Source organism: Durio zibethinus, chromosome 8, assembly GCF_047325235.1.
Source record: "Durio zibethinus cultivar Kanyao isolate XHJ-2024 chromosome 8, ASM4732523v1, whole genome shotgun sequence".
NCBI lineage: Eukaryota > Viridiplantae > Streptophyta > Magnoliopsida > Malvales > Malvaceae > Durio > Durio zibethinus.
The window spans coordinates 24,767,778-24,795,677 of record NC_143169.1 but is presented as its reverse complement, the minus strand read 5'-3'; the positions used below and the strand labels follow the sequence as shown (position 1 = coordinate 24,795,677).

The 27,900-nt window shown below is 33.6% G+C and overlaps 5 protein-coding genes and 2 pseudogenes across 11 annotated transcripts; 6 read left to right on the top strand and 1 right to left on the bottom strand.

The window, feature by feature from the left end:
• Positions 1-1,818: 1,818 nt before the first annotated feature.
• LOC111278632 (syntaxin-61-like) lies at positions 1,819-4,161 on the top strand. Of its 2 annotated transcripts, none has more exons than XM_022865253.2 (8): positions 1,819-2,018; positions 2,105-2,185; positions 2,318-2,431; positions 2,589-2,702; positions 2,926-3,107; positions 3,223-3,313; positions 3,505-3,570; positions 3,743-4,161. In XM_022865253.2, the coding sequence occupies exons 2-8, from the start codon at positions 2,132-2,134 to the stop codon at positions 3,851-3,853; spliced, it is 732 nt and encodes a 243-aa protein (XP_022720988.1). In that variant the 5' UTR covers positions 1,819-2,018; positions 2,105-2,131; the 3' UTR covers positions 3,854-4,161. The 2 variants fall into 2 exon arrangements, with proteins under 2 accessions (XP_022720988.1, XP_022720989.1); XM_022865254.2 differs by having other exon boundaries at positions 1,878-2,018; positions 2,585-2,702.
• Positions 4,162-4,880: 719 nt separating this feature from the next.
• On the top strand, positions 4,881-7,836 carry LOC111278162 (uncharacterized). Of its 2 annotated transcripts, XM_022864700.2 has the most exons (5): positions 4,881-5,155; positions 5,267-5,345; positions 6,227-6,361; positions 7,084-7,170; positions 7,422-7,836. In XM_022864700.2, exons 1-5 carry the CDS (start codon positions 5,058-5,060, stop codon positions 7,578-7,580), a joined length of 558 nt encoding a protein of 185 aa, XP_022720435.1. In that variant the 5' UTR covers positions 4,881-5,057; the 3' UTR covers positions 7,581-7,836. The 2 variants fall into 2 exon arrangements, with proteins under 2 accessions (XP_022720435.1, XP_022720436.1); XM_022864701.2 differs by having other exon boundaries at positions 5,032-5,345.
• Positions 7,837-10,751: 2,915 nt separating this feature from the next.
• LOC111278160 (transcription factor VOZ1-like) lies at positions 10,752-14,222 on the top strand. Of its 4 annotated transcripts, none has more exons than XM_022864695.2 (6): positions 10,752-10,917; positions 11,162-11,232; positions 11,412-11,675; positions 11,900-12,049; positions 12,658-13,177; positions 13,312-14,222. In XM_022864695.2, exons 3-6 carry the CDS (start codon positions 11,448-11,450, stop codon positions 13,854-13,856), a joined length of 1,443 nt encoding a protein of 480 aa, XP_022720430.1. In that variant the 5' UTR covers positions 10,752-10,917; positions 11,162-11,232; positions 11,412-11,447; the 3' UTR covers positions 13,857-14,222. The 4 variants fall into 4 exon arrangements, with proteins under 4 accessions (XP_022720430.1, XP_022720428.1, XP_022720431.1 ...); XM_022864693.2 differs by having other exon boundaries at positions 11,098-11,232; XM_022864696.2 differs by lacking the exon at positions 11,162-11,232.
• Positions 14,223-14,296: 74 nt separating this feature from the next.
• Positions 14,297-15,390, bottom strand: LOC111278161 (transcription elongation factor 1 homolog). 2 transcript variants are annotated; one of them, XM_022864697.2, is made up of 4 exons: positions 15,048-15,390; positions 14,803-14,873; positions 14,671-14,689; positions 14,297-14,587 (listed from the first exon to the last, which is right to left on the bottom strand). In XM_022864697.2, exons 1-4 carry the CDS (start codon positions 15,158-15,160, stop codon positions 14,527-14,529), a joined length of 264 nt encoding a protein of 87 aa, XP_022720432.2. In that variant the 5' UTR covers positions 15,161-15,390; the 3' UTR covers positions 14,297-14,526. The 2 variants fall into 2 exon arrangements, with proteins under 2 accessions (XP_022720432.2, XP_089621049.1); XM_089764923.1 differs by lacking the exon at positions 14,671-14,689.
• Positions 15,391-16,681: 1,291 nt separating this feature from the next.
• On the top strand, positions 16,682-22,143 carry LOC111278480 (UDP-glycosyltransferase 79B30-like; annotated as a pseudogene).
• A 128-nt stretch (positions 22,144-22,271) lies between these two features.
• LOC111278479 (cyanidin 3-O-galactoside 2''-O-xylosyltransferase FGGT1 pseudogene) lies at positions 22,272-23,470 on the top strand (annotated as a pseudogene).
• A 1,102-nt stretch (positions 23,471-24,572) lies between these two features.
• Positions 24,573-27,392, top strand: LOC111278159 (uncharacterized). The gene is made up of 8 exons (XM_022864691.2): positions 24,573-24,816; positions 25,585-25,622; positions 25,735-25,818; positions 25,937-26,023; positions 26,125-26,159; positions 26,320-26,405; positions 27,007-27,072; positions 27,158-27,392. Exons 1-8 carry the CDS (start codon positions 24,750-24,752, stop codon positions 27,190-27,192), a joined length of 498 nt encoding a protein of 165 aa, XP_022720426.2. The 5' UTR covers positions 24,573-24,749; the 3' UTR covers positions 27,193-27,392.
• The last annotated feature ends 508 nt before the right edge of the window (positions 27,393-27,900 follow it).

Here is a 27,900-nt window from a genome sequence, read left to right as displayed (position 1 = left end):
TCTGCTGTCCTACTCCCATCACATTATAAAACCACCCCACGTTCCTCGAATATCCTTGTTTGATATTTCATTCATTTGTCATCTTTACTTCTCATGCAAGCATATATAATTCGATTTTTACGAACCCCCGAAAAAACTTAGTACTAGTGCATGATAGTAAAAGGTCTGATTTGAAATAACATGTGAATTCACCTGTGTTGAGTTATGTAGCATGGATATATAAATCGAAATTCGACAGCAATGTCTTCTGTCCTCCATTTAAACACGATCGACTTATTCATGCCGTAACGAGTTAGTTAATTGACGAAGTAAAATTTCTTTGAGTATATCAACTCGACTTGATTAAATCTTCAAAACTACATTAGCAAAAAGTAAAGATTGTTAAAGACTTAAAGTTATCACAAAAGACAAAGATACTTTTCTCAAAAAAAAAAAAGGGGAAAGACAAAGATACTACTCTAAAGTGAGTTTGAAATGGAGGAAATGTGTTCATAATTATGTTTTGGTTGGTTGTGAGGCTGAAGCAAAGCCTATGGGGGCGCGTGGGAGTGGTGGGGAAATAGGGATGTGTTGCAGCGAAGGGGGCCCAAATGACTAAAGTTAGGCCTGTTTTCTTCTGCAGAGAGACCCTCGACTTTTACGCGGGTTGCAGCTCCCCCTCTGCGTCCCTTTCTCTCTGCGTTTGTCTCAGCCTTTCACCGTACTTTAGTCATGTCAACTCATCCTCGCACGCGCCCCTATGCTCTTTTGTACCTACGCTCTGCCTCGTTCTTCACCATACACGTGTAGGTTCCTCAAAGGTTTCAACATCTGATGGAGGACAGTATCGCCATTTCAGCTTCCCGCGGCCCCAATGCGCTGCTTGCCTGCTCGGTCTTAACTGTGTTTTGTTTCCAAGCTTTTTCTTCTTGCTCCTCGAGAATCCCCAACTTTCTCTCCCACAGCGTTTTTTTTTTTTTTTTTTTTTTCACGCACTCTTATCCCAAGATGTTGCATGGACCATGTGGCGTACGATGTTGGTGGGTATGACCCACATTAGACTTGCCAAAAGGAACTAGACCGGTCTTTGTCTGATCAGAAGCTGTCAGCTTCCCATTAAGGTTTATGCATTTGTAGCGTCAGGGAATCAAAAGCAAAGGCTGGGACGCGGGAGGGAGGAGCCTGAGCCTGACCCTGACGGACTGTTGGCACACAGCACGCGAACTCCCAGAGCCACCTCCACAGTCCACGAGACTAGACTAAATTGCTCAAAACGGTGTCGCTCATGTCGATTCCTTGTATTATCCGAGTACACTGCAAGTTCCACGTTCTTATCCATGGACATATCAGAATTCAGAAGAAACCTTTTACTTTTTTTTTTTTTAAATTAAATGTTGAAAGCTCAACTTGGGAGTGAGGTTTAGATTTTGGAAGAGATAATAAAAACTCCATTACTATAAATTTTATGACTTTGGAATTCTATTGCTATTGATAAAATTTTATTTATCAAATTCATTCTTAATAAAAATATTTAAATATTCGGACTTGAATAATATTCATTTCGAATTTGAATGTCATGTGATAAAGATGGAAAAATATCGTTGTTAGGAGTAATTATAATCATAATAGGGAATTGCATATGATATATGCAACTTCAACTATTGTTCTGTTTTGATGCGTGACAAAGAAAAGGGGGCAGCAAAACTGTGAAAGCCAACAAAAGACAATGACTCCTTCAAACGCTAGGTTGGAAGGCTCAAATGGTGGGTTATAATGGACAACCCACAAAAGAGAAGAGGGCCTGGAATTGTCAAACCAGACAGCCCATAAAAGTAAAAAAAACGAGAAAAGCTCGAGTCCAAAATCATGAATTCTTTCCTCTTGGACCTCTCCTCTGTTTTAGGGCTTACAGAGAACTGAAATTGCCATTTTTTTGGGTTGTTTCCCTTCAATCGTATCTCTTGCTTCGTGATTTTACCCTTTCAAACGGTGGAAACACCAATCTTCCTTACTGGGTTTGTCTCAGATCGGTGGCAAAGGTAGGAACTAAGATACCAAGTAAAAGTTAATGCTTTTTTTCTTTACCTGAATTATCGCTAAAGAATTGTTCTTTGAATGTTTACAGGATATAAGTTACTTCATTACTTGCAATATGTCTAAAGCTCATGATCCATTTTACATCGTCAAAGAAGAGATTCAAGAATCTGTAAGTTGGGTCTTTTCTTTTCATTTGTGCAACCCTTTTTGTGAAAAAAGATTATTTGATCTCCTTTGTAGTTGTCTTTTTTTTGGGGATTTTCCGTTAGATGACATTTTGGTGCTCTTTTTGTTGGTTTAGATTGATAAACTGCAATCAAGTTTTCACCAATGGGAAAGGATTCCTCCTGACAGTGGTGACCAAGTACATCTCACAAAAGAGCTACTTGCTAATTGTGAGAGCATCGAATGGCAGGTATTCAAATTAAGTGTTCTTTCTTTAATTGGATTGGATCCTTGAAATGGGAATAAAATTATGTTGGGATGATGTGTTTGACATTATATTTATGGGTTAATTGAACAGTTTTAATCCAATATGCAACTGCTGAAAATGCTTCTTTCTTGATAGGAAGGTAGATGAATTGGACAAAGCAATTTCGGTGGCAGCTAGAGATCCTTCTTGGTATGGCATTGATGAAGCAGAACTTGAAAAGCGGAGGAGATGGACCAGCACTGCTCGTACTCAGGTATCATCTTTGTAGTTGTTACATTTTTTTAAAGAGTGAATATATATTCAGTAATATTTATTCGCAATTGGTGCATTGGCGGCATTGTCCTGTCATTATAACTGATGAAATTTCTGAACTATGCAAAATTCAGATAGTTCAACACACGGTGAATCTTAGTCTTATTATTATTATTATTATTTTCTGTAATGGATGCCCTTTAAGGAGTATTTTGTTTGATCAGGTGGGCAATGTGAAGAAAGCTGTTGTATCTGGAAAAGAGAATGGTAACACCCCAAGTGCAATGCGCCGAGAATTAATGAGACTGCCAAATTCTCATCAGCCAGATAGATCCAACCAGTATAGTGCAGAATACAATGATGACTTTATAGCATCGGAATCAGATAGACAAATGCTTCTTATAAAGTAGAGTTTTCTTGACTTCCTCTACCCTGTTTCTATTACTATTCTCATAAACATGCTTCCTTCTCCAATTTTACTAGTTTTTTTCTTTTTTTTGGTTATCAACTGGTGGTTGTAGGCAGCAGGATGAGGAGTTGGATGAGCTCAGTGCGAGTGTTGAGAGAATAGGAGGTGTTGGGCTTACCATACATGAAGAACTTCTTGCACAGGTGAGTACTTACCCATGATCTTCCTTGTAATTCACCTATTATAATCTCTAACTTATCATGAGTTTTAAAGAACATATATTTTTATCTTTACATTTTCGTGAACGAATTTCTACTGTAGTCATTCTGTTCAATTTCAGCATAGGATCAATGTTGTCCATTTGATATGCTAATATTTGAATCCCTTGTTTCAGGAGAAGATAATAGAAGAGTTGGGTACAGAAATGGACAGCACAACAAATCGGCTGGATTTTGTTCAGGTAATTCTCTCAACGTATTTTTGCAAATATAAACAATCCTATGCATGAACTGAAAATTAAATATTTGGTCTTTGGTGCTTATATGCCAACTTGAGCTGAATATGCTGCACTTTAATTGCATTGTTTCTCTTGAATTATTAGATTTATGAAAATTCTTTCATTTTCCTTGCAGAAAAAAGTGGCTATGGTTATGAAGAAGGCCAGTGCTAAGGGCCAGATTATGATGATATTATTTTTGCTAGTTTTGTTCATTATTCTATTCATTCTGGTCTTCTTCACTTAGACTGGAGAGAAGGCCTATTCTTATGATGTTCATACACGAGAGAGGGATCTGATATTTGGAAATAACCCTGGGACTTGTGGAATACAGAGGAATTGGTTGGTGTAATCTCTAGTGTTGAAAAACTAGGATCTGACAAATGCTGAAGAAAGAAAATTGTGTTCTTCTGGGTTTTCAAAAATTTGTTGTAAGAGAGGCGTATGTCATTCTTACTGTTTAATTCTCCTTTGCAATGTGGTGTTTCTTCTTTAATCGTCTATGGCTAGATCTTAAAGGCTTGCAATATATAGTATGCATTGAGTTTTTTTTTACTGGCATCTGTTGCACAATGAGCTTACAATGCTTCGCAGTCCGATAATTTTTTCGGCTGTAAGTTCTTATCAACACTTCCATGCGGAATGATATAATTGAAGCATGGTTGGTTTTGCAATATTTGAGAAATTCTTCTTGTTAAAATGTTGTGGTTGCATTTTCCATGACTCTCGGATGTACCATAATGGTTCTTTCAGGATTTGAGATTTGTAAAATGAGGGTAGGGGGGGGAGGGGGAGGGCATGTAAAATTAAAAAGAGAATGGAACTCAGAATCAAGTATTATCAGGTTAGGATCATATGTGACCCCAAAGGAATTAATTTTCCTGAGATTATTCTTACGGTCAAGTCAACTAGTTAACAGTCGGAGCTCAAATAGTGCACCGAGGCTGCCGGGTTGCCAGACGACACACGTCCAAAATGAGTCATCAACTTGTCTTATATCAAAATCATTAAATGCGGTTTAATCATTGTTTGCATAATATATTTCAAACAATATACTGATTTAAGCGTCACAACGCGTTTATAAATGGTAGTTCCGAATTAGTCGTAGATTATAACCTTTCTCCCAAACCTCATTTCCTCCTCTTTAGCTAAGACACTAAAAAATATCAACAACAATTATAATACTTGAACTTTATGTTAAAAATACGTACATCCCCCCAGAAGGACTTTGTTTGAGACATGAGAGTTCCAGCCGACCAATCTCCTGCAGGAATAGGAATTAGAATAATCAAACCTAGAAATGTCATGCATTCAGAACTGGACTCGCCCAGTGAGGTGGGAGCAGTCATCGGTTATGTGAAATTAAAAAAAAAAAAAAAGCAAAGAAAACGACAATCCATTTCACCAACGGCATCTCCTTCCTTTGACTTGCCTTCTTCCAAAGCCATTAAATGAAAAAAAAAAAAAATCCCATATCTTTCTTATCAAGAAACTCAAAGCCTGACGAATTCAAACCCAGCAGCCATCACCCATTTCCTCTTTGTCGCTTGTAAGTTTTCCCGTTCCTTTATCTGTTTGTTTAGTTCATAGAGAATAATCAGATCATAAAAATGGTACTCCCACTGTTAAAACTAGCAACTTTGGCCTTAAAAACTCTCAGTAAACCGGTGGCTAATAGGCTCAAGCGCCAGGCTGGGTATGCCCCCAGGTTCCAACAGTTCATCGTTAGCTTTGCTCAGGTACATATTGACTAGATTTGCCTGTTATGTTTCGTTACTCTTTGCCGCTTTCTTCACAATTTCATATGGGTGGCTATGGCTAACCCCTTAATTTGTTTGCTAAAAAAAGGGTCTTTCTTTTTTCTAATTTCCAATAACATTTTAGCACCAATCTTAGAATACATCACGATACAACAGCTTCATTGATGCTGTACTGTAAAAAATAGCTTAACATTCATGCGAAATCTACAGATTTTGCAGTTTGAGATTGGGAATATTATGGTTTGCACAAAAATAAAGAAAATAATTGCAATTAAAATGCCAAAGGAAGGGGATGATGATAGCTATGAGTAATAGATTATACCATTCTTGATTTTAAATATTTAGCCAGAAGTGTCATCTAAATCGATGATTCATTCTGTTAAAGAATGGAATCAACGATATATTACTGTTTTTTAACCTCTTTTTAGCAAACTGAATCACTAGGAATCTGTAGTGTTTCATTTCTAATTTTTTACTGCCAACAATGTTCAAACATGCATTTCTATTATGTTTATAGATTTGATTCAGATGATGTAATCTATCTCTTTCTCCTTACATTCATTTTCTGATACTCCTTAAATAATTTTCCTTTTTCCCTTCAATGTCCTTCAAAAATTCAGTGCCAACAGCATGTGACTTGTCAGTAGAGTGCCGGACTCTTAGTTGAGTGACCAAAGATTAATCCCTTGTACCCTCAAGTACCAAAAAAAGAAAAAATTAAGCTGTGAAGATTTGTTTCTTATTTGAGCTAATTTTTCCCAACTTGTTGATCAAGATTGTATTATAATACTATTGTATAGTTTCTGCTGAAAATTAATGGATTCCAATAGGGTGATCCTAATGCTAATTAATGGAACCAGGCAAACCATCGAATCACAACAAGAATGCAAAGAAGTATTTATGGTCATGCAACTGATGTGGAGATTCGCCCCTTGGATGAGGAGAAAGCTGTTCAGGCTGCTGTAGATCTTATTGGGGAAGTTTTTGTCTTTGCGGTATTAGTTGTTCCCTAGCTATTCTTCTCATTACTGTTTCTAGAAGTCTCCAAAACTTCTTTCTTTTTTGCATGTTGTAGATTACTAGATTGATGATGCAGCCATCAAAGCTTTTTGTTATCTGCTTTCAAAAAAAAGAAAAAAAAGGAAAATGAACAAGTAATGAGAAGAAGAGGGAATCAAGCTGGAAACAGCACTAAAAATGTTTTACACTGGCACATATTTGTGTTTGCATGTATGTTGATGCTTTTGTATATCTACCTGAACTAAAAGTGTTCTGCAAATAGTACTGCCAACCAATACCTTGAATTAGACATATGCTCAGCCTGGTAGAGATCTTACTTCTTCTTAGGAGCAGTCGTTTGAAGCACAATATCAATCACATGAGTTACGTTGCACTTAAATTATAAGCATCATTAGTGAATTGCAAATCTACCTATATTATAGATATATCACCTGTTCCCTCGAGTAGAATGTGTATGCTGCATAAGGTGTAACAACTAGTGGAACTTAGCAATCATGAAGCGTTTCTGCTCCTTTAGGTGGGTTTGAGGTGATAGCTGACTTCATTACTCTTGCACGTAATGCGTGTATGAAGTGGCAATATCTATCTAATGTTGTTGCATGAAATTCATGCAACAAACTTACCATACATGCACTCTGTTCTATATATACTACACATGAAGGTTTCTGAATTTGTACATGTCCGAGTCTGTATATAGGTTGCAGGAGCTCTCTTGATCTTTGAGGTTCAAAGAAGTTCTAGATCAGAAGCCAAAAAGGAGGAAGTACGCAGACAAGAATTGGAGGTATCCATTGAACAATCTCCTTCTTTTTTTTTTGTTGCTTCTTTCTCAGGGTGATATTAGTATGATGCTTGACCTTGTGGAGCCAACTTGGAGTTTAAGTTAACGACTTATTTATGCATGAAGATCTAGACAAGTTTCTTTATGCATGAAAGGAGCAGGGTGATCGAGTATTTTGCATCTCCTGTTCCTCAGGGAATTATTGATTTGTAATGCCTCCTGATTCACAAGCACAATCTTCCCTGCTATTTCAGGTAATAAAGCAACGAAATGAGAACCTAGCAACAGAAGTGGAACTTCTTAGGCATAAACTTGAAGAACTGGAGCAACTTGCTAGACGACAGGGACTCAGTGGTATTTTCAAATTTAAACATGCTAATACGGAGGGCATAAATTTGGCAAAGCCAGCTTGATTGATCTTAACGGGAGACTTGACGAATAAGTTAAGTATTACTTTTTGATTCCAATTCTGATCTATTATAGAGTTCCCTGGTCAGCCCCTAACAAGGGAATCATTCTCCTTTTTCATTCTTTTCCACATTGGGCCATCTTTTTTGGTCTGGATTCTGGTTTCACCTGGTCCATTGAAAGATTATACAACCAAAATTAATAAGTGTATCAGGATAGAGATTGTATCACAGTTGCTTTAATAAGTTTATATTCAAGGAAGTCAGTTGGCATGGTGTGCTAGTTTTAAAGTTTAAACAGATACATCATTCTAAAATTTACTTTTATGAATTGAAATGTTTATAGCTTTGCCAGCTATGAATGTTAACCTATCTTTAGAACAGATTTGCTCTTTACGGAACTCTTTCTCAGCCACACAAAGAGCACATGGATGTGCTGGGGGTGGAAGTGGAAGGGTTTATATGGGTCCATTTTTGCTTAAAACTTTGCTGATAAGTATTAGGTGCTTTCAGAATTTGGACAAATGACAGTAGCCAATCTATTTTGGAACTTTGTGGAGGCATAGTCTTGATATTTGAAAGTTTGTTGGTTTTATGTAGCATTCCTTTTCTACATAATAGAAGGCCTATAACGTCTAGGATCAAAGTTTGAGCCATTTCAATGGCTAAAGGACTGCTTTATCTTCAACAGTGATCATTCTATTCTTGAACACAGCCAATAGGGGTTGGCGCAAGTGGTTAAAGTTTACGATCTAAATTCAAAGTGTCTAGGTTTAAACCCTTACAGTCTCTTCTTGGTAGGTTATCTGTAAGTCCAAAAAATCCTAAAAAAAAAAATTGAAAGAAAGATCCGTAAATCTCCTTGTGGGTTAGCAATTTGCTTGGCCTTGAAAATGGGATAATCTCTCCTACTTCTAAACTTTTCTTGACAAAAAAAACGAAAAAAAAGCACAGCTATCTTTAAAGTCTCATCTGTATGAAAGAAGGCATCAAAACCGCAAAGAACTAGGAATCTGGTGGGTGGTAGTGGGGATTGTCTTTATGCCTTTCTTGTCCAACTCATCTTTCGCTTTCTTACCCCTACAAAAGGGATCATCCCTTTCACATTTCTTTTTCTTTTAAAAGCGAATTTCATGAATGAGTTGAGCAAAATCCAACAACAATAAGAGGTTAAATCTCGTTCAATTTATGAGCCATGTGCATTGCTCTTGTTTACCTTAACAATTAAGAAGTGAACCGAATTCAAATCAAATCCATTGTAAAGACTTTAGTGGGCACAGGGTCTGATGGGAAAATCTATTATAAGGACCTATGTGGGCACTGGGTCTGATGGAAATTCGAGATTCTGACGATGTAACGTAAATTAGAATATTTTTATCATATAAAATATTAAAATATATATGTATTATATTTTATATAAAAATTACATATAATAATTTATATCAATAAAAAAATATGAATTTTTTTATTTTATTAAATTTATATATAATTATTGTTAAAATTTTAAATTATATAATTTTATATTTTATATTTTAAATTATTAAATTTATCGTAAAAAACATCTTCTATTGCAATGTTTTATCATGTCAAATGGCATGAATTTGATTTGAAGTCGAAATAATGGAAATGATGATCATTAAATAATTAAGGCTTCTTTTGATAATTAAGGGTATAAATGATACATTAGTATTTGTAAGTTATTCGGATTCGATTAAAAAAAATTCGAATTTAATTCGATTATTATCGAGTCGAGCTCGAGTTCGAGTAGCTTGACTTATCGATCAAATCGAATTTAAATATTTTTATATCTGACTCAAGTAACTCGCGAGCTTAATCGAATTTTTATATTTAAATATATTTTTATTATGTTAATTAATAAAATATTTCGAGTTCGAGTTCAAGTTTGAGCATGAATAATTGAATTTTTATCGAACATACGAATCGAGCTTATTTTTACATATTAATCAAGTTTAATAAAACGAATTCGAATAACTCGAATTCAATCACGAATTGAGTTCGAACTTAAAAAATAAAATTCGATCGAGTTTGAATCAAGTATCAAACTTCGAATTATAAATCAAACTCGAACTCAAATTTTTTACTATTCGATTCGACTCGACTTGATTATACCTGTTGACAACATAAATAAAAAAATATTTATTGTGTTTTGACGTCGTTTTATGATTAATCGTTTAAAAATTGAATCATTAAATGCCATTATGATACAGTATAAATTTTGAAAGGAACCAATACCAAACTACCAAATGAGCAACGAGCCGTACCCAAAAAAAAAAGTTGAGCAACGAGCAACCGCCTCTTGTGTAGAGTCAACTTCTTTGTTTGCCATAGCTCTTCTGCTAAACTGACGAGGGCGTCAGTGTAATAATTCCTAAAACAGAGGGCATATAGCAAAACTAAATTATTCTCTATTCGCCAATCCATGATAATATTAAGGGGCTTCTAAGCATAATCTATTTTTTTCTCTTCATACCTTTTCAAAATCATTCCTAAATTAAATTATTTAATAATTTTTTAAATCTCTTTCTACTTTTAAGTTTCAAATTTCTTGGAAGATTTTAAAATTTTTAAAATTTATAAATTAAATTTTTTTTTAAAGTTTTTATCATAGAAAGTTTAAATTAAAAAAAATCTTAAGATCCACATGCATAAATTTTCTAATGAACTTATAATTATTTGAAACAAATTATTTTTTATATATGAAAATTTTTTATGATATGAATTCTTTTTATTTGTTTTTTTAAAAGTTTTAAATATAATTCATCGGATATGAAGATTTCATAAATTATAAAATTTATATAATATTTATATGAAAAAATTTTAAATTAAAATGAGAAAAAATATTAAGTAATTTTATCTAAAAATAATTTTAAAAAATAGATGTGAAAAAAACAAAGTGTATTCAGAAGCTAATTAACTTTTGCCGCGTTACTGTATTACGACACAGTGCTCTCTTCATTTCTATCTTCCTTTGGTTTCCTTAAGCACTGTCACTGTCACAAATGCTTACAAATTTCAATTTCCTTTAAAAAAAAAGAAAAAGAAAAATGAAAATGAAAATGAAAGAACCTTCCTGTCTGGAATTTGGGAATAAAAATAAAACCATAAACTCAAAAAGCAAAAATCCAAAAAAAAAAAAAAAAAGAGGTGAGGGGCATCTCTTCTTTTAGTATTTTTCTTTGGATGAAAGAACAGTTGCATGTTTTATTTAATCCAATATTTACTTTTCTTTCTTTCTTGCAATTTCCCAGTACTTTGTTTTTCTATTTCTCTCACTCTACTTTTGTCTCAGAGCTTGTTACATACAAAGTTGAGGCAATCTCTGGTTAGCTTTCTAAGATAACTGTTTCCATCTCTTTTGATTCCACAATTTGCCTTTGATCTCATGCTGTCTTCCTTTAATCTCTCTTTTAAGATATTTGGAAATTTGGGTTGCTTTCCTATTTACTTATAATTCAGATTTTGGTGTGTTTTTCCACTTATTTTCTAATTTTTCTGTGTTTAGGGGAGCTTAGTTTATCTGGGTATGCTCTAATTTTATTTATCATGATTTCAATAATCTTCTCTAGCTTGGTTTCATTTTAATCGGAGTTACATAATTGTGGCAATCTCTGGCAATCTCGGTTGTTTTTATTTGAAGGTAGGGACTTTTTTGTGCTATAAACGTTGTGGATAATTGTGTTTCTTTTTCTTTTTCCACTATTGTTAGTTGTAAACTGAAATTTAGTTAAAAATTTGACGAATAAAAATAATGATAATTGGATTAAATTTTCATCTGTGTTGATCTTAAATTCTGTTTTATTGTGCTTTGAATTGCAGGGTTTTGGTGGGGGTTGTTGAGGGCTGTTTATTTTAATGGGGAAAGGTTCGAAAAGCAACTGCAAGTTAGCATCCCACAAACTCTTCAAGGACAGGGCAAAAATCCGGGTGGATGATCTGCAGGGAATGTTATTGGATCTGCAGTTTGCCAGGAAGGAGAGCCGCAGCGTCGATGTCGCAGTCCTTGAGGAGCAAGTCCATCAGATGCTCCGTGAATGGAAAGCTGAGCTCAACGAACCTTCTCCAGCATCTTCATTGCAACAAGTTAGCACTGCTCATATAAATTTCATTTGAATCACCTGTATACATTTATAGGAGTGTGATTGTGTGCGAATATGTGTTGTAGTAGATTGTATGTTGTTTAAAGGGTTTGGTGTGGTGGTTACAAATTGTAACTAAGACAAATGCTAATGAGTCTTGATCTTAACTGGTTGAAAATACTGTCTAAAATGTTTGATTATGAATTGTGATCTTATGGTGATTTGCAGTATGGGAGTCTTGGTTCATTTTCATCGGACATTGGTCGGCTTTTGCAGCTTTGTGAGGAGGAAGATGATGCAACTAGTGCACAAGCTGCACCAAAACCTGAACCCAATGATCAAAGCCTGCAAGTAGGAGATACTGCTGCTTTCCAGGAGGTGATTTCTTTTTGTCCTTGGAGTCTTTGCATTTCATTTTCTTCTAGAATTTGCGTAACGGTTGCACTAAAAACATGTTTCTTGAGTTTGGTTTACTACCGTCTTACTTCATCAGGCATAGGTGATAAGACTAAGCCTGGCATGTTAGTCACGTGGTTTGGGGTGTGTGCAGTATGGAATTACCATGTGCGCAGATAAGGGGGACCAAACTTCTGCCTAATAGGGCCTACGTGCCTTGGAATGTGCTCCTGGGCTGCTTTGTTGTGTAGAAATGATAAGTTTGAGAAGTTGATGAAATTTTCCTTATTTAATTAGAAGACATGGTAAAAGTTGAAACTAATTGTTAATGGGTATTTTCCCTTTTGTTCAGCTTTATGTCTACTTTCGTACCTAGATTTTGGTTTGACCTTACTGGGGTTTTAATTTACCTTTTCTTGTTTATACTTGTAAATTAAAACATTATCTTTCCCTAGAGCAGAAGTTCACGTCCTTTAGTTTTTCTCTTAATTATATATAATGAATGTTAACAGTCTCCATTTTTCTTTGGCATGTTATTATGTTTAAAAAGGCATTCGCAGGTAAGTTTTATGATCAATTTGTTCTTGCAGGGTTATGGAGTGAATCAGGGGCATCATGAGCGTGGCTTTCCATTAGTTGGTGATTGCAAAGACTCGCCTTCCGGAGTCCGGGCCTTGCCAATTAACAACTTGGAAGGGGCTACTCAATTGAATTACCATCAGTTTGATTTGCATCAGGATTTTGAGAACTTCTATACGGGTTTAAATGGTACAGGTTTCGGTGGGGAGGATTCCATGCCTCATACTTCTAGCTATCTGCTAAGTATATGCCCACCACCATCTGCATACTTAGGTCCAAAGTGTGCACTTTGGGATTGTCCAAGGCCTACTCAAGGATTGGACTGGTGTCAGGACTACTGTAGTAGCTTTCATGCTGCTTTAGCAATGAATGAAGGGCCACCTGGAATGGGCCCAGTTCTACGACCTGGTGGCATAGGCCTAAAGGATTGTCTGCTCTTTGCTGCTCTCAGTGCCAAGGCACAAGGAAAAGATGTGGGTATACCAGAATGTGAGGGAGCTGCAACTGCAAAGTCTCCATGGAATGCTCCTGGTATATCTTATCAATATTGCTTTACTCGGTTCTAGTGGCAACTTTTATAAGTGGGAACAGAATATATTCTCTAATCATACACAAGTTTCTTTATGACTTTTCTGACTTTAATTAATTTTCTCCTGTGATTGCAGAGCTCTTTGATCTTTCAGTTCTTGATGGTGAAACAATTAGGGAGTGGCTCTTTTTTGATAAGCCTCGAAGAGCATTTGAAAGTGGGAACAGAAAGCAGAGGTCTTTGCCAGATTACAGCGGGCGTGGCTGGCATGAGTCAAGAAAGCAAGTCATGAATGAATTTGGAGGACTGAAGAGATCATACTACATGGATCCACAGCCACTGAACCATTTTGAGTGGCACCTTTATGAATATGAGATCAATAAATGCGATGCTTGTGCCTTGTATAGGTTGGAATTGAAGCTTGTTGATGGTAAGAAAAGTGTGAAGGCGAAATCAGCAAATGATACAGTTGCTGATCTGCGGAAGCAGATGGGAAGGCTTACTGCAGAGTTCCCATCTGACACCAAGCGCTATCTCAAAGGAAGGGCTAAGATTAATGCGATGGTTGGTATTGGAAATATTTATTCCACTCCAAATGATGCTGCACCAACAAATGAGAAGTTCGATTATGGCCTTGACGACTATCTTGTTGACAATTTAAGTGGTTATTATCTAAGATAGTCGAAGAGATGTGGATAAAAGCTGAAGTAGCTGCATCAATTCATCTATAACTGGTTATACATCGGCTGAAGCATTTTAACTCATAGAAGTAGTGAGAGACTCTGCATTTTTACCAGTCCTTTCTGCAGTTTTTCATTATCAGAAAAACAAGTCAAGCTCTTATTTTGGTGGCCATAAATTTGTAAAGTTCATTTGCACACAGTAGTGCTGCATTAGTCTTTTTGACGATCCTCGGTGCAGTCGCCCAGTCTAACTTCTGGAAGACGGTTACAAGCAAGAGAAATGGCTGATTTTCGTCAGTTCATTTTTATACCTATTATTACGACATGTAAGCAATAAAAGCTAATTATATTTCTAGGGTTTTAATACAGTATGCTAAATCTTTCAGCTGCTTATGAAAAGATATCTGTCAATAAGTGGGCATATAATCAAGTACATCAACAAAAATTAGTTCATACAACACGAAACAATAGCTAACAGCCATTCAATTAAAGTGGCTCAGTTATCGTACAATAGATCTCTTAGGCTATTAATCATAGGTTGCTGTTAGATGTGCCCTACAGAAACCAACATTATCACGGCCTCATCAAGTTCTAAAGCGTTCCTGGCTATTGCTAAGCTGATACCACTCAGATGTTGAAAACCGTTTTTGGGGCATCAAACCTTCATCTTAATCTTCATCATCTTCAAGATTGTTAACCCGCTCACATTCATCAATCCATTCGCTATATCTGGCAAGTCACAAGAAGAGTAAGCATACAAGGGAGATAAAGTGAGATAGACAGAGAGTAAACACCACATTGATAGCACTTACACTGTTGCTTCAGTCAAAGCTGCAAATAAAGAAACAAAAGAAACATTGGATAAGTTAACAAGATACTGCCAACTTGCATTCACAAAATTTTTAACTTCTTTACAAGCCAAAAATTAACGGGATCATAAGTACCCGTTACAACAGTGCTGAAACTTTCCTGGCATATTCTGCAAGAGGCTTCGCCAATCAAGTTCTTCATATAACTGGAACAATAAAACACCAACATTACTTTATGAAAAGATAAAATAGTTCAAGCAAGAGACCAATCCACAAATTTCAAAGATCTTACATAAACACCAATGTTTTCCTTTTCCATATCAGTCAGACCAATAAGAGTAAAACTTCATATCAAACAAATAAAAGAAGCTTATACTTACAGGCGGCATTCAACGCTGGTGCCATGGTTGCAAAAGGGACAACTGAAAACGGTGTCAAGCTTATCCATTCGCTTCTTGGGAGTAGGCTTTGCTCTGGATTTCCTCTTTCCCATGCTTCATTCCCTTCAGTATGTCAATTTAGAAACAAAATGAGCGTAAAGTTTTCGACTTTACTGCAAATTTAAAGAATTCTTACAAAAAATCAGATTCCTCACTTCAAATCCTAACTAATTCTTTCAGTCTTTGTTCTTTGGGATAAAAAATTAGGTTAAGCGGCAAAACCAAATTTATTTTCTTTTCCCTCAAATTTCTCACGAAAGTTTAAACCTTTCCTTAATTTTCTTTTCTTCTTGGTAAACCAAATCTATTTTCGTTTCTTTCCTAATATTTATAGCAGTTACAGTGTGGGCTTATTGTACAGAAATGATGACGTTTATGAGAGTAGTTGAAGCCCAAAAATATTTTACATGGCCCATTTGATTTTTCTTCCTGGTTGCCAGTGTTGTGTAGCAAGCTAGGCATCAAGTCCACGCATTATTGTACCATTAGCCCTGCAACTGTTGGCCATTTGATTAGTCCAACAAGAAAGATTCTTCAGAAACGTTTGACAGGACCGGATCTTATAGAGCCTCCAAGTTACGCGGCCATGAAGCCCGAGGACTAGCCGCTGACACGAAAAAATAATGCGGAAGTGGTATGTCATCGTGGTGCACCATTTAACTTTTTTAAATGAATGTAATGCTATTGGTTTCAAGACATGCAGGGAGATTGAAGGGCCTTATTGTAATTATATAGAAATACAATTTGAAAAACCTGTGATTTTGGCTGGACCAGTAGTGCCGGAGCCACCAAATGAGGCATTAGAAGAACGATAGGTCAAGCTCAAACTTTGATACTATTAATAGTTTAGAATATGGTATATTTTGCATTAGATAAAAAATTTTAATTATTAATAAATAAAATTAATTTTTATATTAATTTTATTTATAGTTTAAATAATTATGTTTGAACAAAAATAATTATTATATGATAAATGGTCATAACTATTTGAATATAAATAAATTATTATTCATAAAAATCATGGTTATGTAAAAATTGTTTTTCACGTCTTAAAACCAAATTTTTTTCTCTTATTTATTTTTTCTAACAATTTAAAAGCAATTATGCTTTTGAGATATAACAGAGTCTCAAACTTTTTAATCAAAAGCAGTAAAAATAATTATACTAAAAAATTTATTTATAATAAATGAATAAATGTAAATTTTTATTCAAATGATTACGATATTTTATATAATCATAAATTATTGATAGTTTAAAATGTGGTACATGTCACATTGGATAGAAAGATAAAATTATTGATGAATAAAATTAATTTTTGTATTAATTTTATTTATATTTTAAATAAATATATTTGAACAGAAACAATTATCATATGACAAATAGTCATAATTATTTGAATATAAATAAATTATTATTCATAAAAGTTATGATTATATAAAAAAATGTTCTTTACGCGTCAAAGCCAAAATTATTTTTATTATTTATCTTTTATTATTTATTTTTTCTAACAATTTAAATGTAATTATGAGAAATTTATATTTCGTATGAGAAAGATACAAGGAAAAGAAATTGATATGATTTGGAGATCAATATTAGATAAGGTTCAAGGTATCAAATGATTAATATTTCTATGGACCAAAATACTAATTTTCATAAATATCTTCATTAGAGGTATATATTTTATTTTTTACATAATTATTGGTAAAAAGATTAACTGAATGAGATAACTCGTTAACAATTTATTTCATTAGTCTGTAACGTTAAAACATAATATGTAAAATATTGATTACATTACATAAGTTTATGTATATACATTGCATAAGTTTATCTATATACTTTTGCATATACACAATATCCAATTGACTCCACAATTGGATTTAATAGATTGTATTATATTTATTTGAAAATTAGATGCTTATAAAGATTAGGATGAGAAATAGCCTTAAAATATAAAAGAAAAAGACAGGAATTGATTTACGACTAAAAGAATTATTACTTGTTATCAAGTAACGAATTAAATTAGGTTCTAATGAAATGACTGATTGGTTAATTATCATGTCTTAGTTATATATAAAACAGACAAATTGTCACATAGTTTTTATGAAAACAAACAAAAATGGGTAAAGAAATTTATCATAAAAAATTAGATGAAATTAGAGAATCTATGCAGAATAATAAGATTTGGTTGTAAGATTAGTTTTATTATATATCATGACACTAAAATTGAGATAATAAGTTGAGTTAAGCTATTTGTATGATTCTATCTTTGTTGTCGTTTATAAATCAAATGTTAATATATATATTTAAAATTTATCATTGGTTCAAAATTTGACTTGTGTTCAATTTTCATGAAAACCAATTAAAATTAAATTGATATATATATGAATAATTATTATTAAGATATGATGTTTCATGGATTAATTGGTGGATAATAAATCACATAATGATTATTATCAGAAACATGGGCAATGTGACATGTATTTTAAATGCTGGGTGTATTACACTAGAAGTGATTTTACAAAATAAAATTTTATTGTGAACAATCACATAATGAAAATCATAAAAAACAGCCAAAGAGTTAATCAATGGTTACAAAAAAATATTATTGTTTTTCGCATATGGGATATTGATTAAACGAAAATGCATGCCATTAAAAAATATTGAAGCATTCGTCGATTACTAACATTTTGAAGGATGCTTATTAATGTCTAATTAGGCATGTTTATAAATAGAAAAAACATACAAATTCAATTCTCCAAAGACACCAATACATGCATGTGTTTCATTTTGTGATGGTATGGAAAACATTTGTACAATTTACCATATATTATGAAAATGAACTGAATGTGATAGAATTTTCTTTCTTATACATATAAAAAAGATATAGACTATGGAGATAGAATGCCATCATCCAATTAATGCATTATTGGTTAAAGACAATGAATGTATTTTTGCTTCTTATACAAAAAAAAATGACCTTTTGCAGACTATTAAAATGAAAAAATGAACAAGTTTTTAAGGTTTTCAATAGTTTTATGACAATGGCAAGGATGTGGATAGTTATATGCCATATTAATATATGGGCTTAGATAATAATATTGATTTGTAAAAGCAGTAAGCTTTCGAATTAACCAATTAATGATTTAATCAATCCAAATTCATTACAAATTTCTGCATGAAATAAGAGTAGAACTCATATTATAATTATAGTTTATATTATTTTATGAAAATGATTCTTTGGATTCATGATTTATGACTTGCATTGAAATGGTGATTCAGATATGAACATATTGATTACAAAATGATTGTGAAAGTATTTGAAATTAGAGTTAAATACATTATGGACTCTTATTGTTTACAAGCATATTGGTCCTATGAGTAAAGTTTGAATTTATTATATATTAAAAAATGTTATGACCAATTAAAAGTGATAAATAACAGAGATATGTAGGCTACACAATGTTGGAGAAATAAAATTCTTATAAAATTTTGAAATCAAGTTTAGAGGTTTCAATAATAATGAACTTGGAATTAGGCATTGGGCAATTACTATATGCATTGAAAACTCATGATAACATTTGAGATAGTTGGTTTCACTAAAAGCTATCATTATAAATGAGATAATTTTAATAGCCAAATTTACATAATTTGTAGGTATAAGGTGGATTATTATGGTTGGCTTAAAACAACTATAAGCCAAAATTGATGCAACAATATTGATTATGTTATGGTAATTTTTGTTATGTATATGGTCTACTTCATAGATTGTACAAATGATTTATCATTTATGGTTTTATATAGTAAAAATTTTAAAGTATATTTACTTTGGAAGCTAAGAGTGATTCCAATATCTTATGAATTTGAAAACTTTTATAATAGCAAAAAAAAATGCTATTTGATTTATTTGGGTGATGAAAATGGTTTGTTCATGGTAATAAAATATTATTAATAATGTCCATGATGAAATAGATTTATATAAGTATTTATGAATTAACATAAAAATTCATAAAAGGAGACTATAGAAGCATAATTATATTTAAAATCTGTTTATTGAATGTAAACATTTGTATTGAGTTAAAATATAAAAGTTTTGAAATTTTTACGGAAATATTAAGATATTTGTTTGTTATCTTTCACTAAGGTTGGATTCAGAGGCCTCTTACTTAAAAAAAAAAAAAAATCAAATAGTGAAAAGATAAATGAAATGGCAAATTGATTAGATATATATGATATATTGGTAATTGAATAAGATATTCTTTAATAAAAGAATACATACTTGCACATGATGGGGGAGATAAAAATTAAAAGAAATAAAAATTACCACCATAGTGTTGTAAGATTTGAGTATAATTTTATGAGCAAATTATACAACTTAATAAATTTAGAAACTTATTAAAGTCATAAAAAGGTCTTTAAAATCTTAAAAAGACTAAAATCATTTGATTTATTCATTGAGTTTATCAAATTGTACTAAAAGTATAATTGTATTAAAAATATACAAAAGTATGGAAATAGAATGGTTGAAATTAATAAATATAGAGTTGTGGCCACAACTGAAATCAATTATTTCTAAAAATGATAAGAATGAGGCAACAATGTCTGGAGTATATAAATGATATGTAAAATGAAAAGTTTGAATATATTAACCTGAAGTGATTATAATAGAGATTTAATTTTAAGTATGGATAATTACCATAAAAGAAAATTAAATTTCAAGATATTTGGTTAGTAGTACTATAAGTATAATGGATTTAAACCCTTATTATTAGACACCAATAATGGGAACCCAACTTTAAATTAGTAACCTCTAATTACAAAATTTAATGGGTAAAAATAAGTTATTGTTGTGTGTCTATTAAACACTAGTAAAATTCATTTAAATTTTAGAAACTAGTATAATGCATTGTGTAAGGAGGATGAATTTTTATATTCTTAATTGAGTTTTAAATGTCTAAAGCAATTGAGACATAATGGAACTTTACTTATATAAACATAAAAGTGGTGTTGCTTCAACAAAATGAATTAGGATCTTTCTTGTAAATGTTAATAAATAGGATAAGCACGTGATTATAATAGTGCTAAAAGCAATTATAAACTTCTGATAGGAGAATAAATAAGTATTATGTGTTTTATATCTTTAATTTTAACACTAAGATTTGAGGTTTAATCTGCGGATACCATCAACTTCGTTAGAATTCTAAGATATATACACTAATTGAAGGTTTAAATTGAGAGATCTCTTCTTATATTCATAATATTTATTTGTATGAAAAGTAAAAATTAGGCATCAATATTTCAAATTAGTGGGAGATTATTGATAGTTTAGAATGTGGTGCATCTCACATTGGATAAAAATATTTAATCATTGATGAATAAAATTAATTTTTGTATTAATTTTATTTATATTTTAAATAATTATATTTGAATAGAAATAATTATCATATGATAAATGATCATAATTATTTAAATATAAATAAATTATTATTTATAAAAATCATGATTATATAAAAAATGTTCTTCACGTCTCATAGCTAAATTTTTTTTTTATTATTTATTTTTTCTAATAGATACGCTGTGCCTAGGGTTGGCATCGGGTCGGGTTCGGGGCGGGTTTTGCTCGTCCCGAACCCGACCCGACTTTATCATCAATAAACACGACCCCTGACCCGACCCGAATTTTTTTTTATTTTTTCATACCCGACCCCGACCCGAACCCGATATTATATAATCCGTACCAGATCCGACCCGACCCGAAATTAATAAAAATATTATTTTTTAAATATAAATATTTAAAAATATTATTATATAAATATATATAAATAAATAATTAAAAAATTAATTAAAAAATAATTTTTTAAATAATATCGGGTTGGGTAGGGTCGGGTATGCCTAAAACCCGACCCCGATTATTCCCTAACATTACCCGACCCGAAACCCAAAATTCAAAAAAAAAAAAACCCGACCTCATAGGATCGGGTCGGGTTGAAACCCGCCGGGGTCGGGTTGAAACCCGCCGGGGTCGGGTTGAATTCCCATCCCTAGCTGTGCCTCGGGGAGTGAGTGTGTTCTCAAAAAACGTCAGTTCCAGGAATTGGTTTTAGGCCCTAAGCTTACAGGTTTACCATTCTTAGTTGCCCTGAAACCACCAACAGGGGCTGAAATAACTGAGTGAGCATTGCCAGAAGGATTCCAAGAGAGATTAAAAGGACGAGGGTTTGTTCATGGGGATGGATTAGGTGTTGCAGCAATTGATCTTGAGGCAACCTTCCCTGGGGTGTTTCGTGACCCATTGTGGTTCTGGGTCTTTATCAGAGGCTATGGTTAATGATTCTCAATTGGTGCTGTTGCCTCATGTTAGAGATCAGATAATTAATGTAAGATTGATGGTTGGAGATCTGAAAGTTGGAGTAGAAGTTGAGAAAGGTGAAGAACATGGACTTTTCTTAGAGGACGATGTTTGCAAGGCAGTGATGGATGATGATAGTGAGGTAGGAAAAGAGGCCAGGCCAGTCCAGGGCAATTTATTTCAAATTGAAGGAGTTCCTTCTAGGAAAAGGGCTTGAAAACTCTTACACTAATAGTTTTGTTTGCATCAGCTTTATTTGTCAAGTTAATAATTGAAGTACCTGTAACATTGTTGCAGTAAAAAAAATATAATGAATTTCTATTGGATTATATTACAATCGTGATTCTGTATAATGTCTGGTCGATGCCAATTGCGATTAAAATGACTTGATTTTTCCATCAAATTAAAAACACACATCAAGCTGTTTAGAACCTTCGAACATACCTACTTCGACGCATCACCTTTTCATACAAGCGGCCATGTTAAGTTGGTGGAAACTCATCCTTTATATGGAGTACTTGCCCCATTAATCAGGGCCAAAAAATTGGCTGGTGCAACTACTCCAAATTTGGCATATTTTGGTTTTCTTTTTTCCAAAAGGGTCTTCTCACAGTAGTCACCAAACAGAGTTTGAGTACTGATTTTCTGTTTTGCAAGAAGCCCAAAACGGAGAAACCAGACATGTTTTGAAAAACCGAAGGCCCAATAATTTTCCAGGCATTGTATATAGGCAATGCAATGATTGAATTTGAGGGGGGACTTGAGTTTGTTTTCTGATTAGCTGAGCAGGTATTTGGGACCAAATTAATCACGACACCATGGCGCACAAAACCTTTCACATTGCGATGTATCCATGGTTTTGCCCTTGGCCATATTACTGCATTTGTCCACGTTGCCAACAAACTAGCAGAGAAAGGCCATAGAATTTCCTTCTTCTTGCCGGGCAAGACGCAGCACAAGGTTGAGGCTTTTAATCTCCTCCCGGATCTCATAACCTTCATTCCTATCACCGTTCCACATGTTGAAGGCCTGCCTCTCCGCGCTGAAACAACAAATGATGTTCCTTTTCCTTTGCATCCTCTCATTATGACCGCCATGGACCTCACGGAACCTGAGATTGAAGCTTCCCTCCGTGAACTCAAACACCATTCGTTTTCTTTGATTTCACTTCCTGGTTGCTAGCCTCGACTCGCAGGCTAGGCATCAAGTCCGTGCTTTTATTGTATCATTAGCTCCGCAGCTATTGGCTATTTTCTTAGTCCAGCAATAAAGAATCTTGAGAAAGGTTTGACAGGGCCTGATCTCCTGGAACTTTCAGAAGGTTTCCCTTCTGCAACTATCAAGCTACGCGCCCATGAAGCTCGAGGATTAGCTGCAGTAACAACTATGGATTATGGAAGTGGTATTTCTTTTGGGAAGCGCCTGCTAAGGTCTTTAAGTGAGTGCGATGCAATTGGTTTCAAAACATGCAGGGAGATCGAAGGACCTTATTGTGAATATATTGGAAAACAGTTCGAAAAGCCAGTGATTTTTGCTGGTCCGGTAGTGCCAGAGCCACCAAAAATGGCGTTAGAAGAACGATGTGAAAAGTTATTAATCAAATTTCAAGCTAAGACCTTGATATTCTGTGCCTTTGGGAGTGAGTGTGTTCGCAAAAAGGAAAAGCTCCAGGAATCGGTTTTAGGCCTTGAGGTTACAGGTTTACCATTCTTGGTTGACCTGAAACCACTAATGGGAGCTGAAACAATTGAGTCAGCATTGCCAGAAGGATTCCAGGGGAGAGTAGAAAGAAGAGGATTGGTTCATCGAGGTTGGGTGCCGCAACAACTGATCCTGAGGCATCCTTCTGTGGGGTGTTTCATGACTCATTGCGGCTTTGGTAATGGATGATGATAGTGAGGTAGGCAGAGTGGCAAGTGCCAACCATTCCAAATGGAAGGAGTTCCGTTTAGGACCAGGGCTTGAAGACCATTACATGGATGGTTTTGTTGAGAAGCTGCATGCCTTGGTTGTGTGAGTATTTCGTTGATTTTCAGATCAACAAGGTATTTTGTTATCCAAGCTGTATTATTTTCCTTTTACTATCAATTCTGTTGCAAGAGAAATTTGTTTTGTAATTGAATTCAATGTCAAAAACTCAAGATATACCTCAAATTGGGTGTAAAATTTCAAATATATATTTTTTATGTTTGTAATTGAATTCAATGTCAATATTTTTTCTTAAGATATATATTTTTTTATAAAAATTATAATTTTTACGATTTCAAAAATGTTTTTTTTCATATAAAATAATACATTTACAATTTTATTAGTAAAATATTTTAAAGAGGTGTATTTCTGCTTGAAAGAATAAAACTCTGAAATGAAACAAAAAAAGAAAAAAAAAAACGATTAAAGATAAAAATTAGAAAGAGTCCCAACATTTATATTTCACAAATAAAAGACCAGCATAGGATAAAAAAAAAAAGAGAACACAAAGAAAGTGAAAGAAAATAAGATAATAAAATGGTACCTGAATTTATTTAAACCTATAGAGAAAAGGAATGTGGGCAACCTAATCTGCCTAAGGTAGTCTTAAGTTCAGGATAACTTGGTAGATTAAGCTGATCTGCAAGTTAATTGTTCACTTTGCTAATGGCAAGGTAGCATTTAAGGAGCTTACTAAGTAAATAGATGAGCTAGCTGAGTTATCGTAGTCTTGTGAAATTAGCTTGGTTTGATATGTTAATTTAATTTAAATATTAAAAATATTTTTAATTATTTATTGATAATTTTTAATGAAAAAATTATTTTATTTTTTGGACCTAAAAATATTTTTAATAAAATAAAATTTTAACAAAAATTTTTTTAAAAAAATTTTCAATAGCACTAATTATTTTAGAAGTTTCTAAAATACCTTTAAATTCCATATTCTTTTTGGAATATACTGTTCAATTAAATTCACATTATTCTTTTGGGATACTTCATATTAAATTCACTAAGAAGTTTTTTAATGAAAAAAAGGAAATAATATTACCTTCGAAAAAGAAAAGTGGAGCCCAGTACGTGTCGCATCCACCTCCACCGTCTGATCATTCTCTCCGCAATATTACGCCTCATATTCGCATACAATCAGAAAAAAGGGTTCCCATACAATCTCTCGCAAAGTAAAACAACAGCGCGGGTTGACTAACGGCTAGGGTTCTTCGAATCAGCGACTGAATTATTTTTTTTTCCTCTGCGAAAAATTATCCTAAAAGTTAGAAAAGAAACCTTTCGTGCTTGTTTGTAGATTTTGTTTGTCTCTGTTATTAACAATGGGAAGAGGAAAATTTAAGGCAAAGCCCACCGGTCAACGCCACTTCTCCACTCCAGAAGAGATGCGTAAGATTTTCTTCTTATAAAGTTTTCAATTTTTATGTTTGTTTGGATTTATTTTACCAAGAAAATTCGAGTAAAGGTAAAAAAAATTCAGATCTTTTCTGTTATTTTACTGGAAATCATGGAAGCATGTAGACTCGTTAATTTTATTATTGACAAAGATAGTTGAAATTGCAAAATTTTTATTTCAATTTGTGAAATTTTGATCAGGTCGAGCTTTTTTTCCGTGGTTTATTGAATATATATAATTCCAAAAACGATGCTTAAAAAAGTTAGAACAGTTGTTTTTTTAAATTTTAGGATAATTCTTGCTTGTAAAGATATTCGATGATAATGAAACATTGTCTGAGTTAGGGCCAGGGACGGATCCAGGACTTGTACTCAGTGAGGGCAATTTATTATATTAACTACCAATAATATTGGTATAATAATTTTTTTTTACATTGTGAACCATTACTTTACTCAGTTTTTTTTTTAATAAATCCATATGCCTTTCAATATTATAAAAGACTCACACTTATGTATTTCTTTCACATTTAATGGGTCTAAAACAAAAAAAAAAAAAGGATTTATTTCTTATAATTCTACTTATTTTTTGATATTTAGTAGGGGGAAAATACAAGAATCATTAAAATTTTGGATAACTTCATAGTGGTTTAAATTAATTTTCAAGATTTCCCACTGCCCCCACCTTGGATCCGTCCCTGGTTAGGGCTAGACACTGCCTGAATGAAACTGTGTTTTGTTTTGATTCTGATTTTGTGTTTGCAGTTGCTGGTACTTCTACTCGTCCTCGCACATTTAAGCGGGTACTCTCTCTCTATCTTTCTCTTAGACGGGCTCGTGCACACGTTGTATAGGCATGTGTGTTGCAAAACAATAAGAACTCACTCTTTACTCTTTATTCTTTAATGTTGTTAGCAAGAAGCTGAATACAAAGAGGAGTTAGAACCTGATGAGGAATCTGGACAGGAGTCTGGAGAGGAATCTGATGATGGAACTGAAGTAAGTATACTGGCAATCAGGGTTTCTTTGTACCATGTGATTGTTTTTGCATATAGGTTGGATTATTTTTGTAAATGACTAATGAAATCTGTAATTATTTCTTATTGCCCACCGATAGCAAAAGCGGAAGGGAACTCAAGGTGTTATTGAGATCAACAATCCTAATCTGCAGAAGCCCAAGAACGTGAAAGCTAGAGATGTTGATGTAAGTTTCAGGAAATCTCCGTATAAATTGTTTCAATGATTGTATGGTTTACAACTAATTCTTTATTTTACGTTTTGATTTTTTTTTTCTCTCATGTGCAGATTGGGAAAACCACTGAACTATCAAGGCGTGAAAGGTTTTTAAATGCTCCTTTCTCTTTCCTTTTAATTTCTGCTTTGATACTCTTTACCTCTGGTTCATGTTTAGGTCCATATATCTGTCATGAGCTAAAACTTTGTATGTTTTTAATGTTTCTTGTCCAAATGCTTTTGTCTTATACATCTCTTTTTTTGTAGGGAGGAACTAGAAAAGCAGAGAGCTCATGAACGATATATGAGGCTGCAGGAGCAGGGGAAAACAGAACAAGCAAGGAAAGATTTAGGTAAGCTAATCAAGTATCCCTATACCTCTTATCAAACTTACACATGTTACTTATCCTATCTTATCAATAAAAACGGGCTAAGCTGTAGTTTCTGACCTCTGTTTCTATCCTATTTTGATCATTTAAGGCAATAACCATAGCTAAACATATTTCAAATTACTTCAACATATATGAAAAGGAATTTACTTACCGTGGCAATCATCAATTTATCGTGCAACATATGATTCCCTTGCCTCTGTATACTCCAGTTTAGGGTTTATTTGACATTTTTTTCTCTTTGGTTAGATGTTAGGGAGATGTTACTGTGGGTTAAAATACTTAAAGGGCTGCGATAATTGTTCTTCAATCTGAGGATATATATTTGCCCGTAGTAAAATGAACAAGCTGAATGCCTTTTAAATCTTAATTCATGCGAAGATTGCTTCCCACATCCTAACTTACAAGCACAATGGCCTATATAACTAACCTTCACTGTTCACTGGAAAAATATAACTCAGTCTAGTTGGTTCGTTTTTGTATGATGGTTATGGACATTATTTTCTTTGGGGCTTTAGTTTACTACCATTTTGCCCTTCAAATTTGGAGTTTTATTGTGATACAGAGCGCCTAGCCCTCATACGACAGCAGAGAGAAGAAGCTGCTAGAAAACGGGAAGAGGAAAAGGCTGGTAAGACATTCGGAGCCACCACTTAACTTGTTTTCTGGAATTAGACATTTTGAAATTGATGAAGATTCATATTTAATTGTTTCAGCCAAGGAGCAGAAGAAAGTTGAAGCACGGAAATGACTTTCCTACGAAGCTTCATATACAGCAAGTGTTTCCTTCAGCAAAAGAAATTTGTGCTCTCTACGATTTAGCTAATAGATGGTTCACATACAAGGACCTTTTTTTTATTTATTAAAAGTGTTGCTCATTACACAGACATATATTTTTTTTCCATTTGGTGGCACATAATTTAATCATTCTGGTGTGGTTTTTGAAGTGAATAGATTTCTTTATGCTCTGCTTATTTTACTGGCTGTCAGGGAAAACGAGGGCTTCAATCTCAAAAGTGAAGCAAAGAGGGCATCCAGTATGTTGAAGAAGAGAAGATTATACATTTCCTCTGGTCGAACTGACAACAACATTCACCAAAATTATAATACTACTAGACAATGGTAATGAAGCTACACCTAATCTTAACGACTTGTAGTAAAAGAAAATAAAATGCTACAATTCTCTTGTCAATGTTACTGATACGAGCGGAGCCTTGGTTGGATCAATTCCCTGGCTGGGGTCTCGTTTTTTGCCCTTGGTTGGATCATCAAGGGCTCTAATACCCTGTAATTGGGACAAGTAATTTTTACGGTTGGCAGCCGTGTGCGGCCGATCTATGGGCAAATAAGATGATCGGACCCATCATAGTAAGCACCTCAACAATATCAAGAGGCTAGTTTCAATGATTTACGGAAATAAGCATAACTGAGTAAACAAGATACTATATGAGGAGCTTTG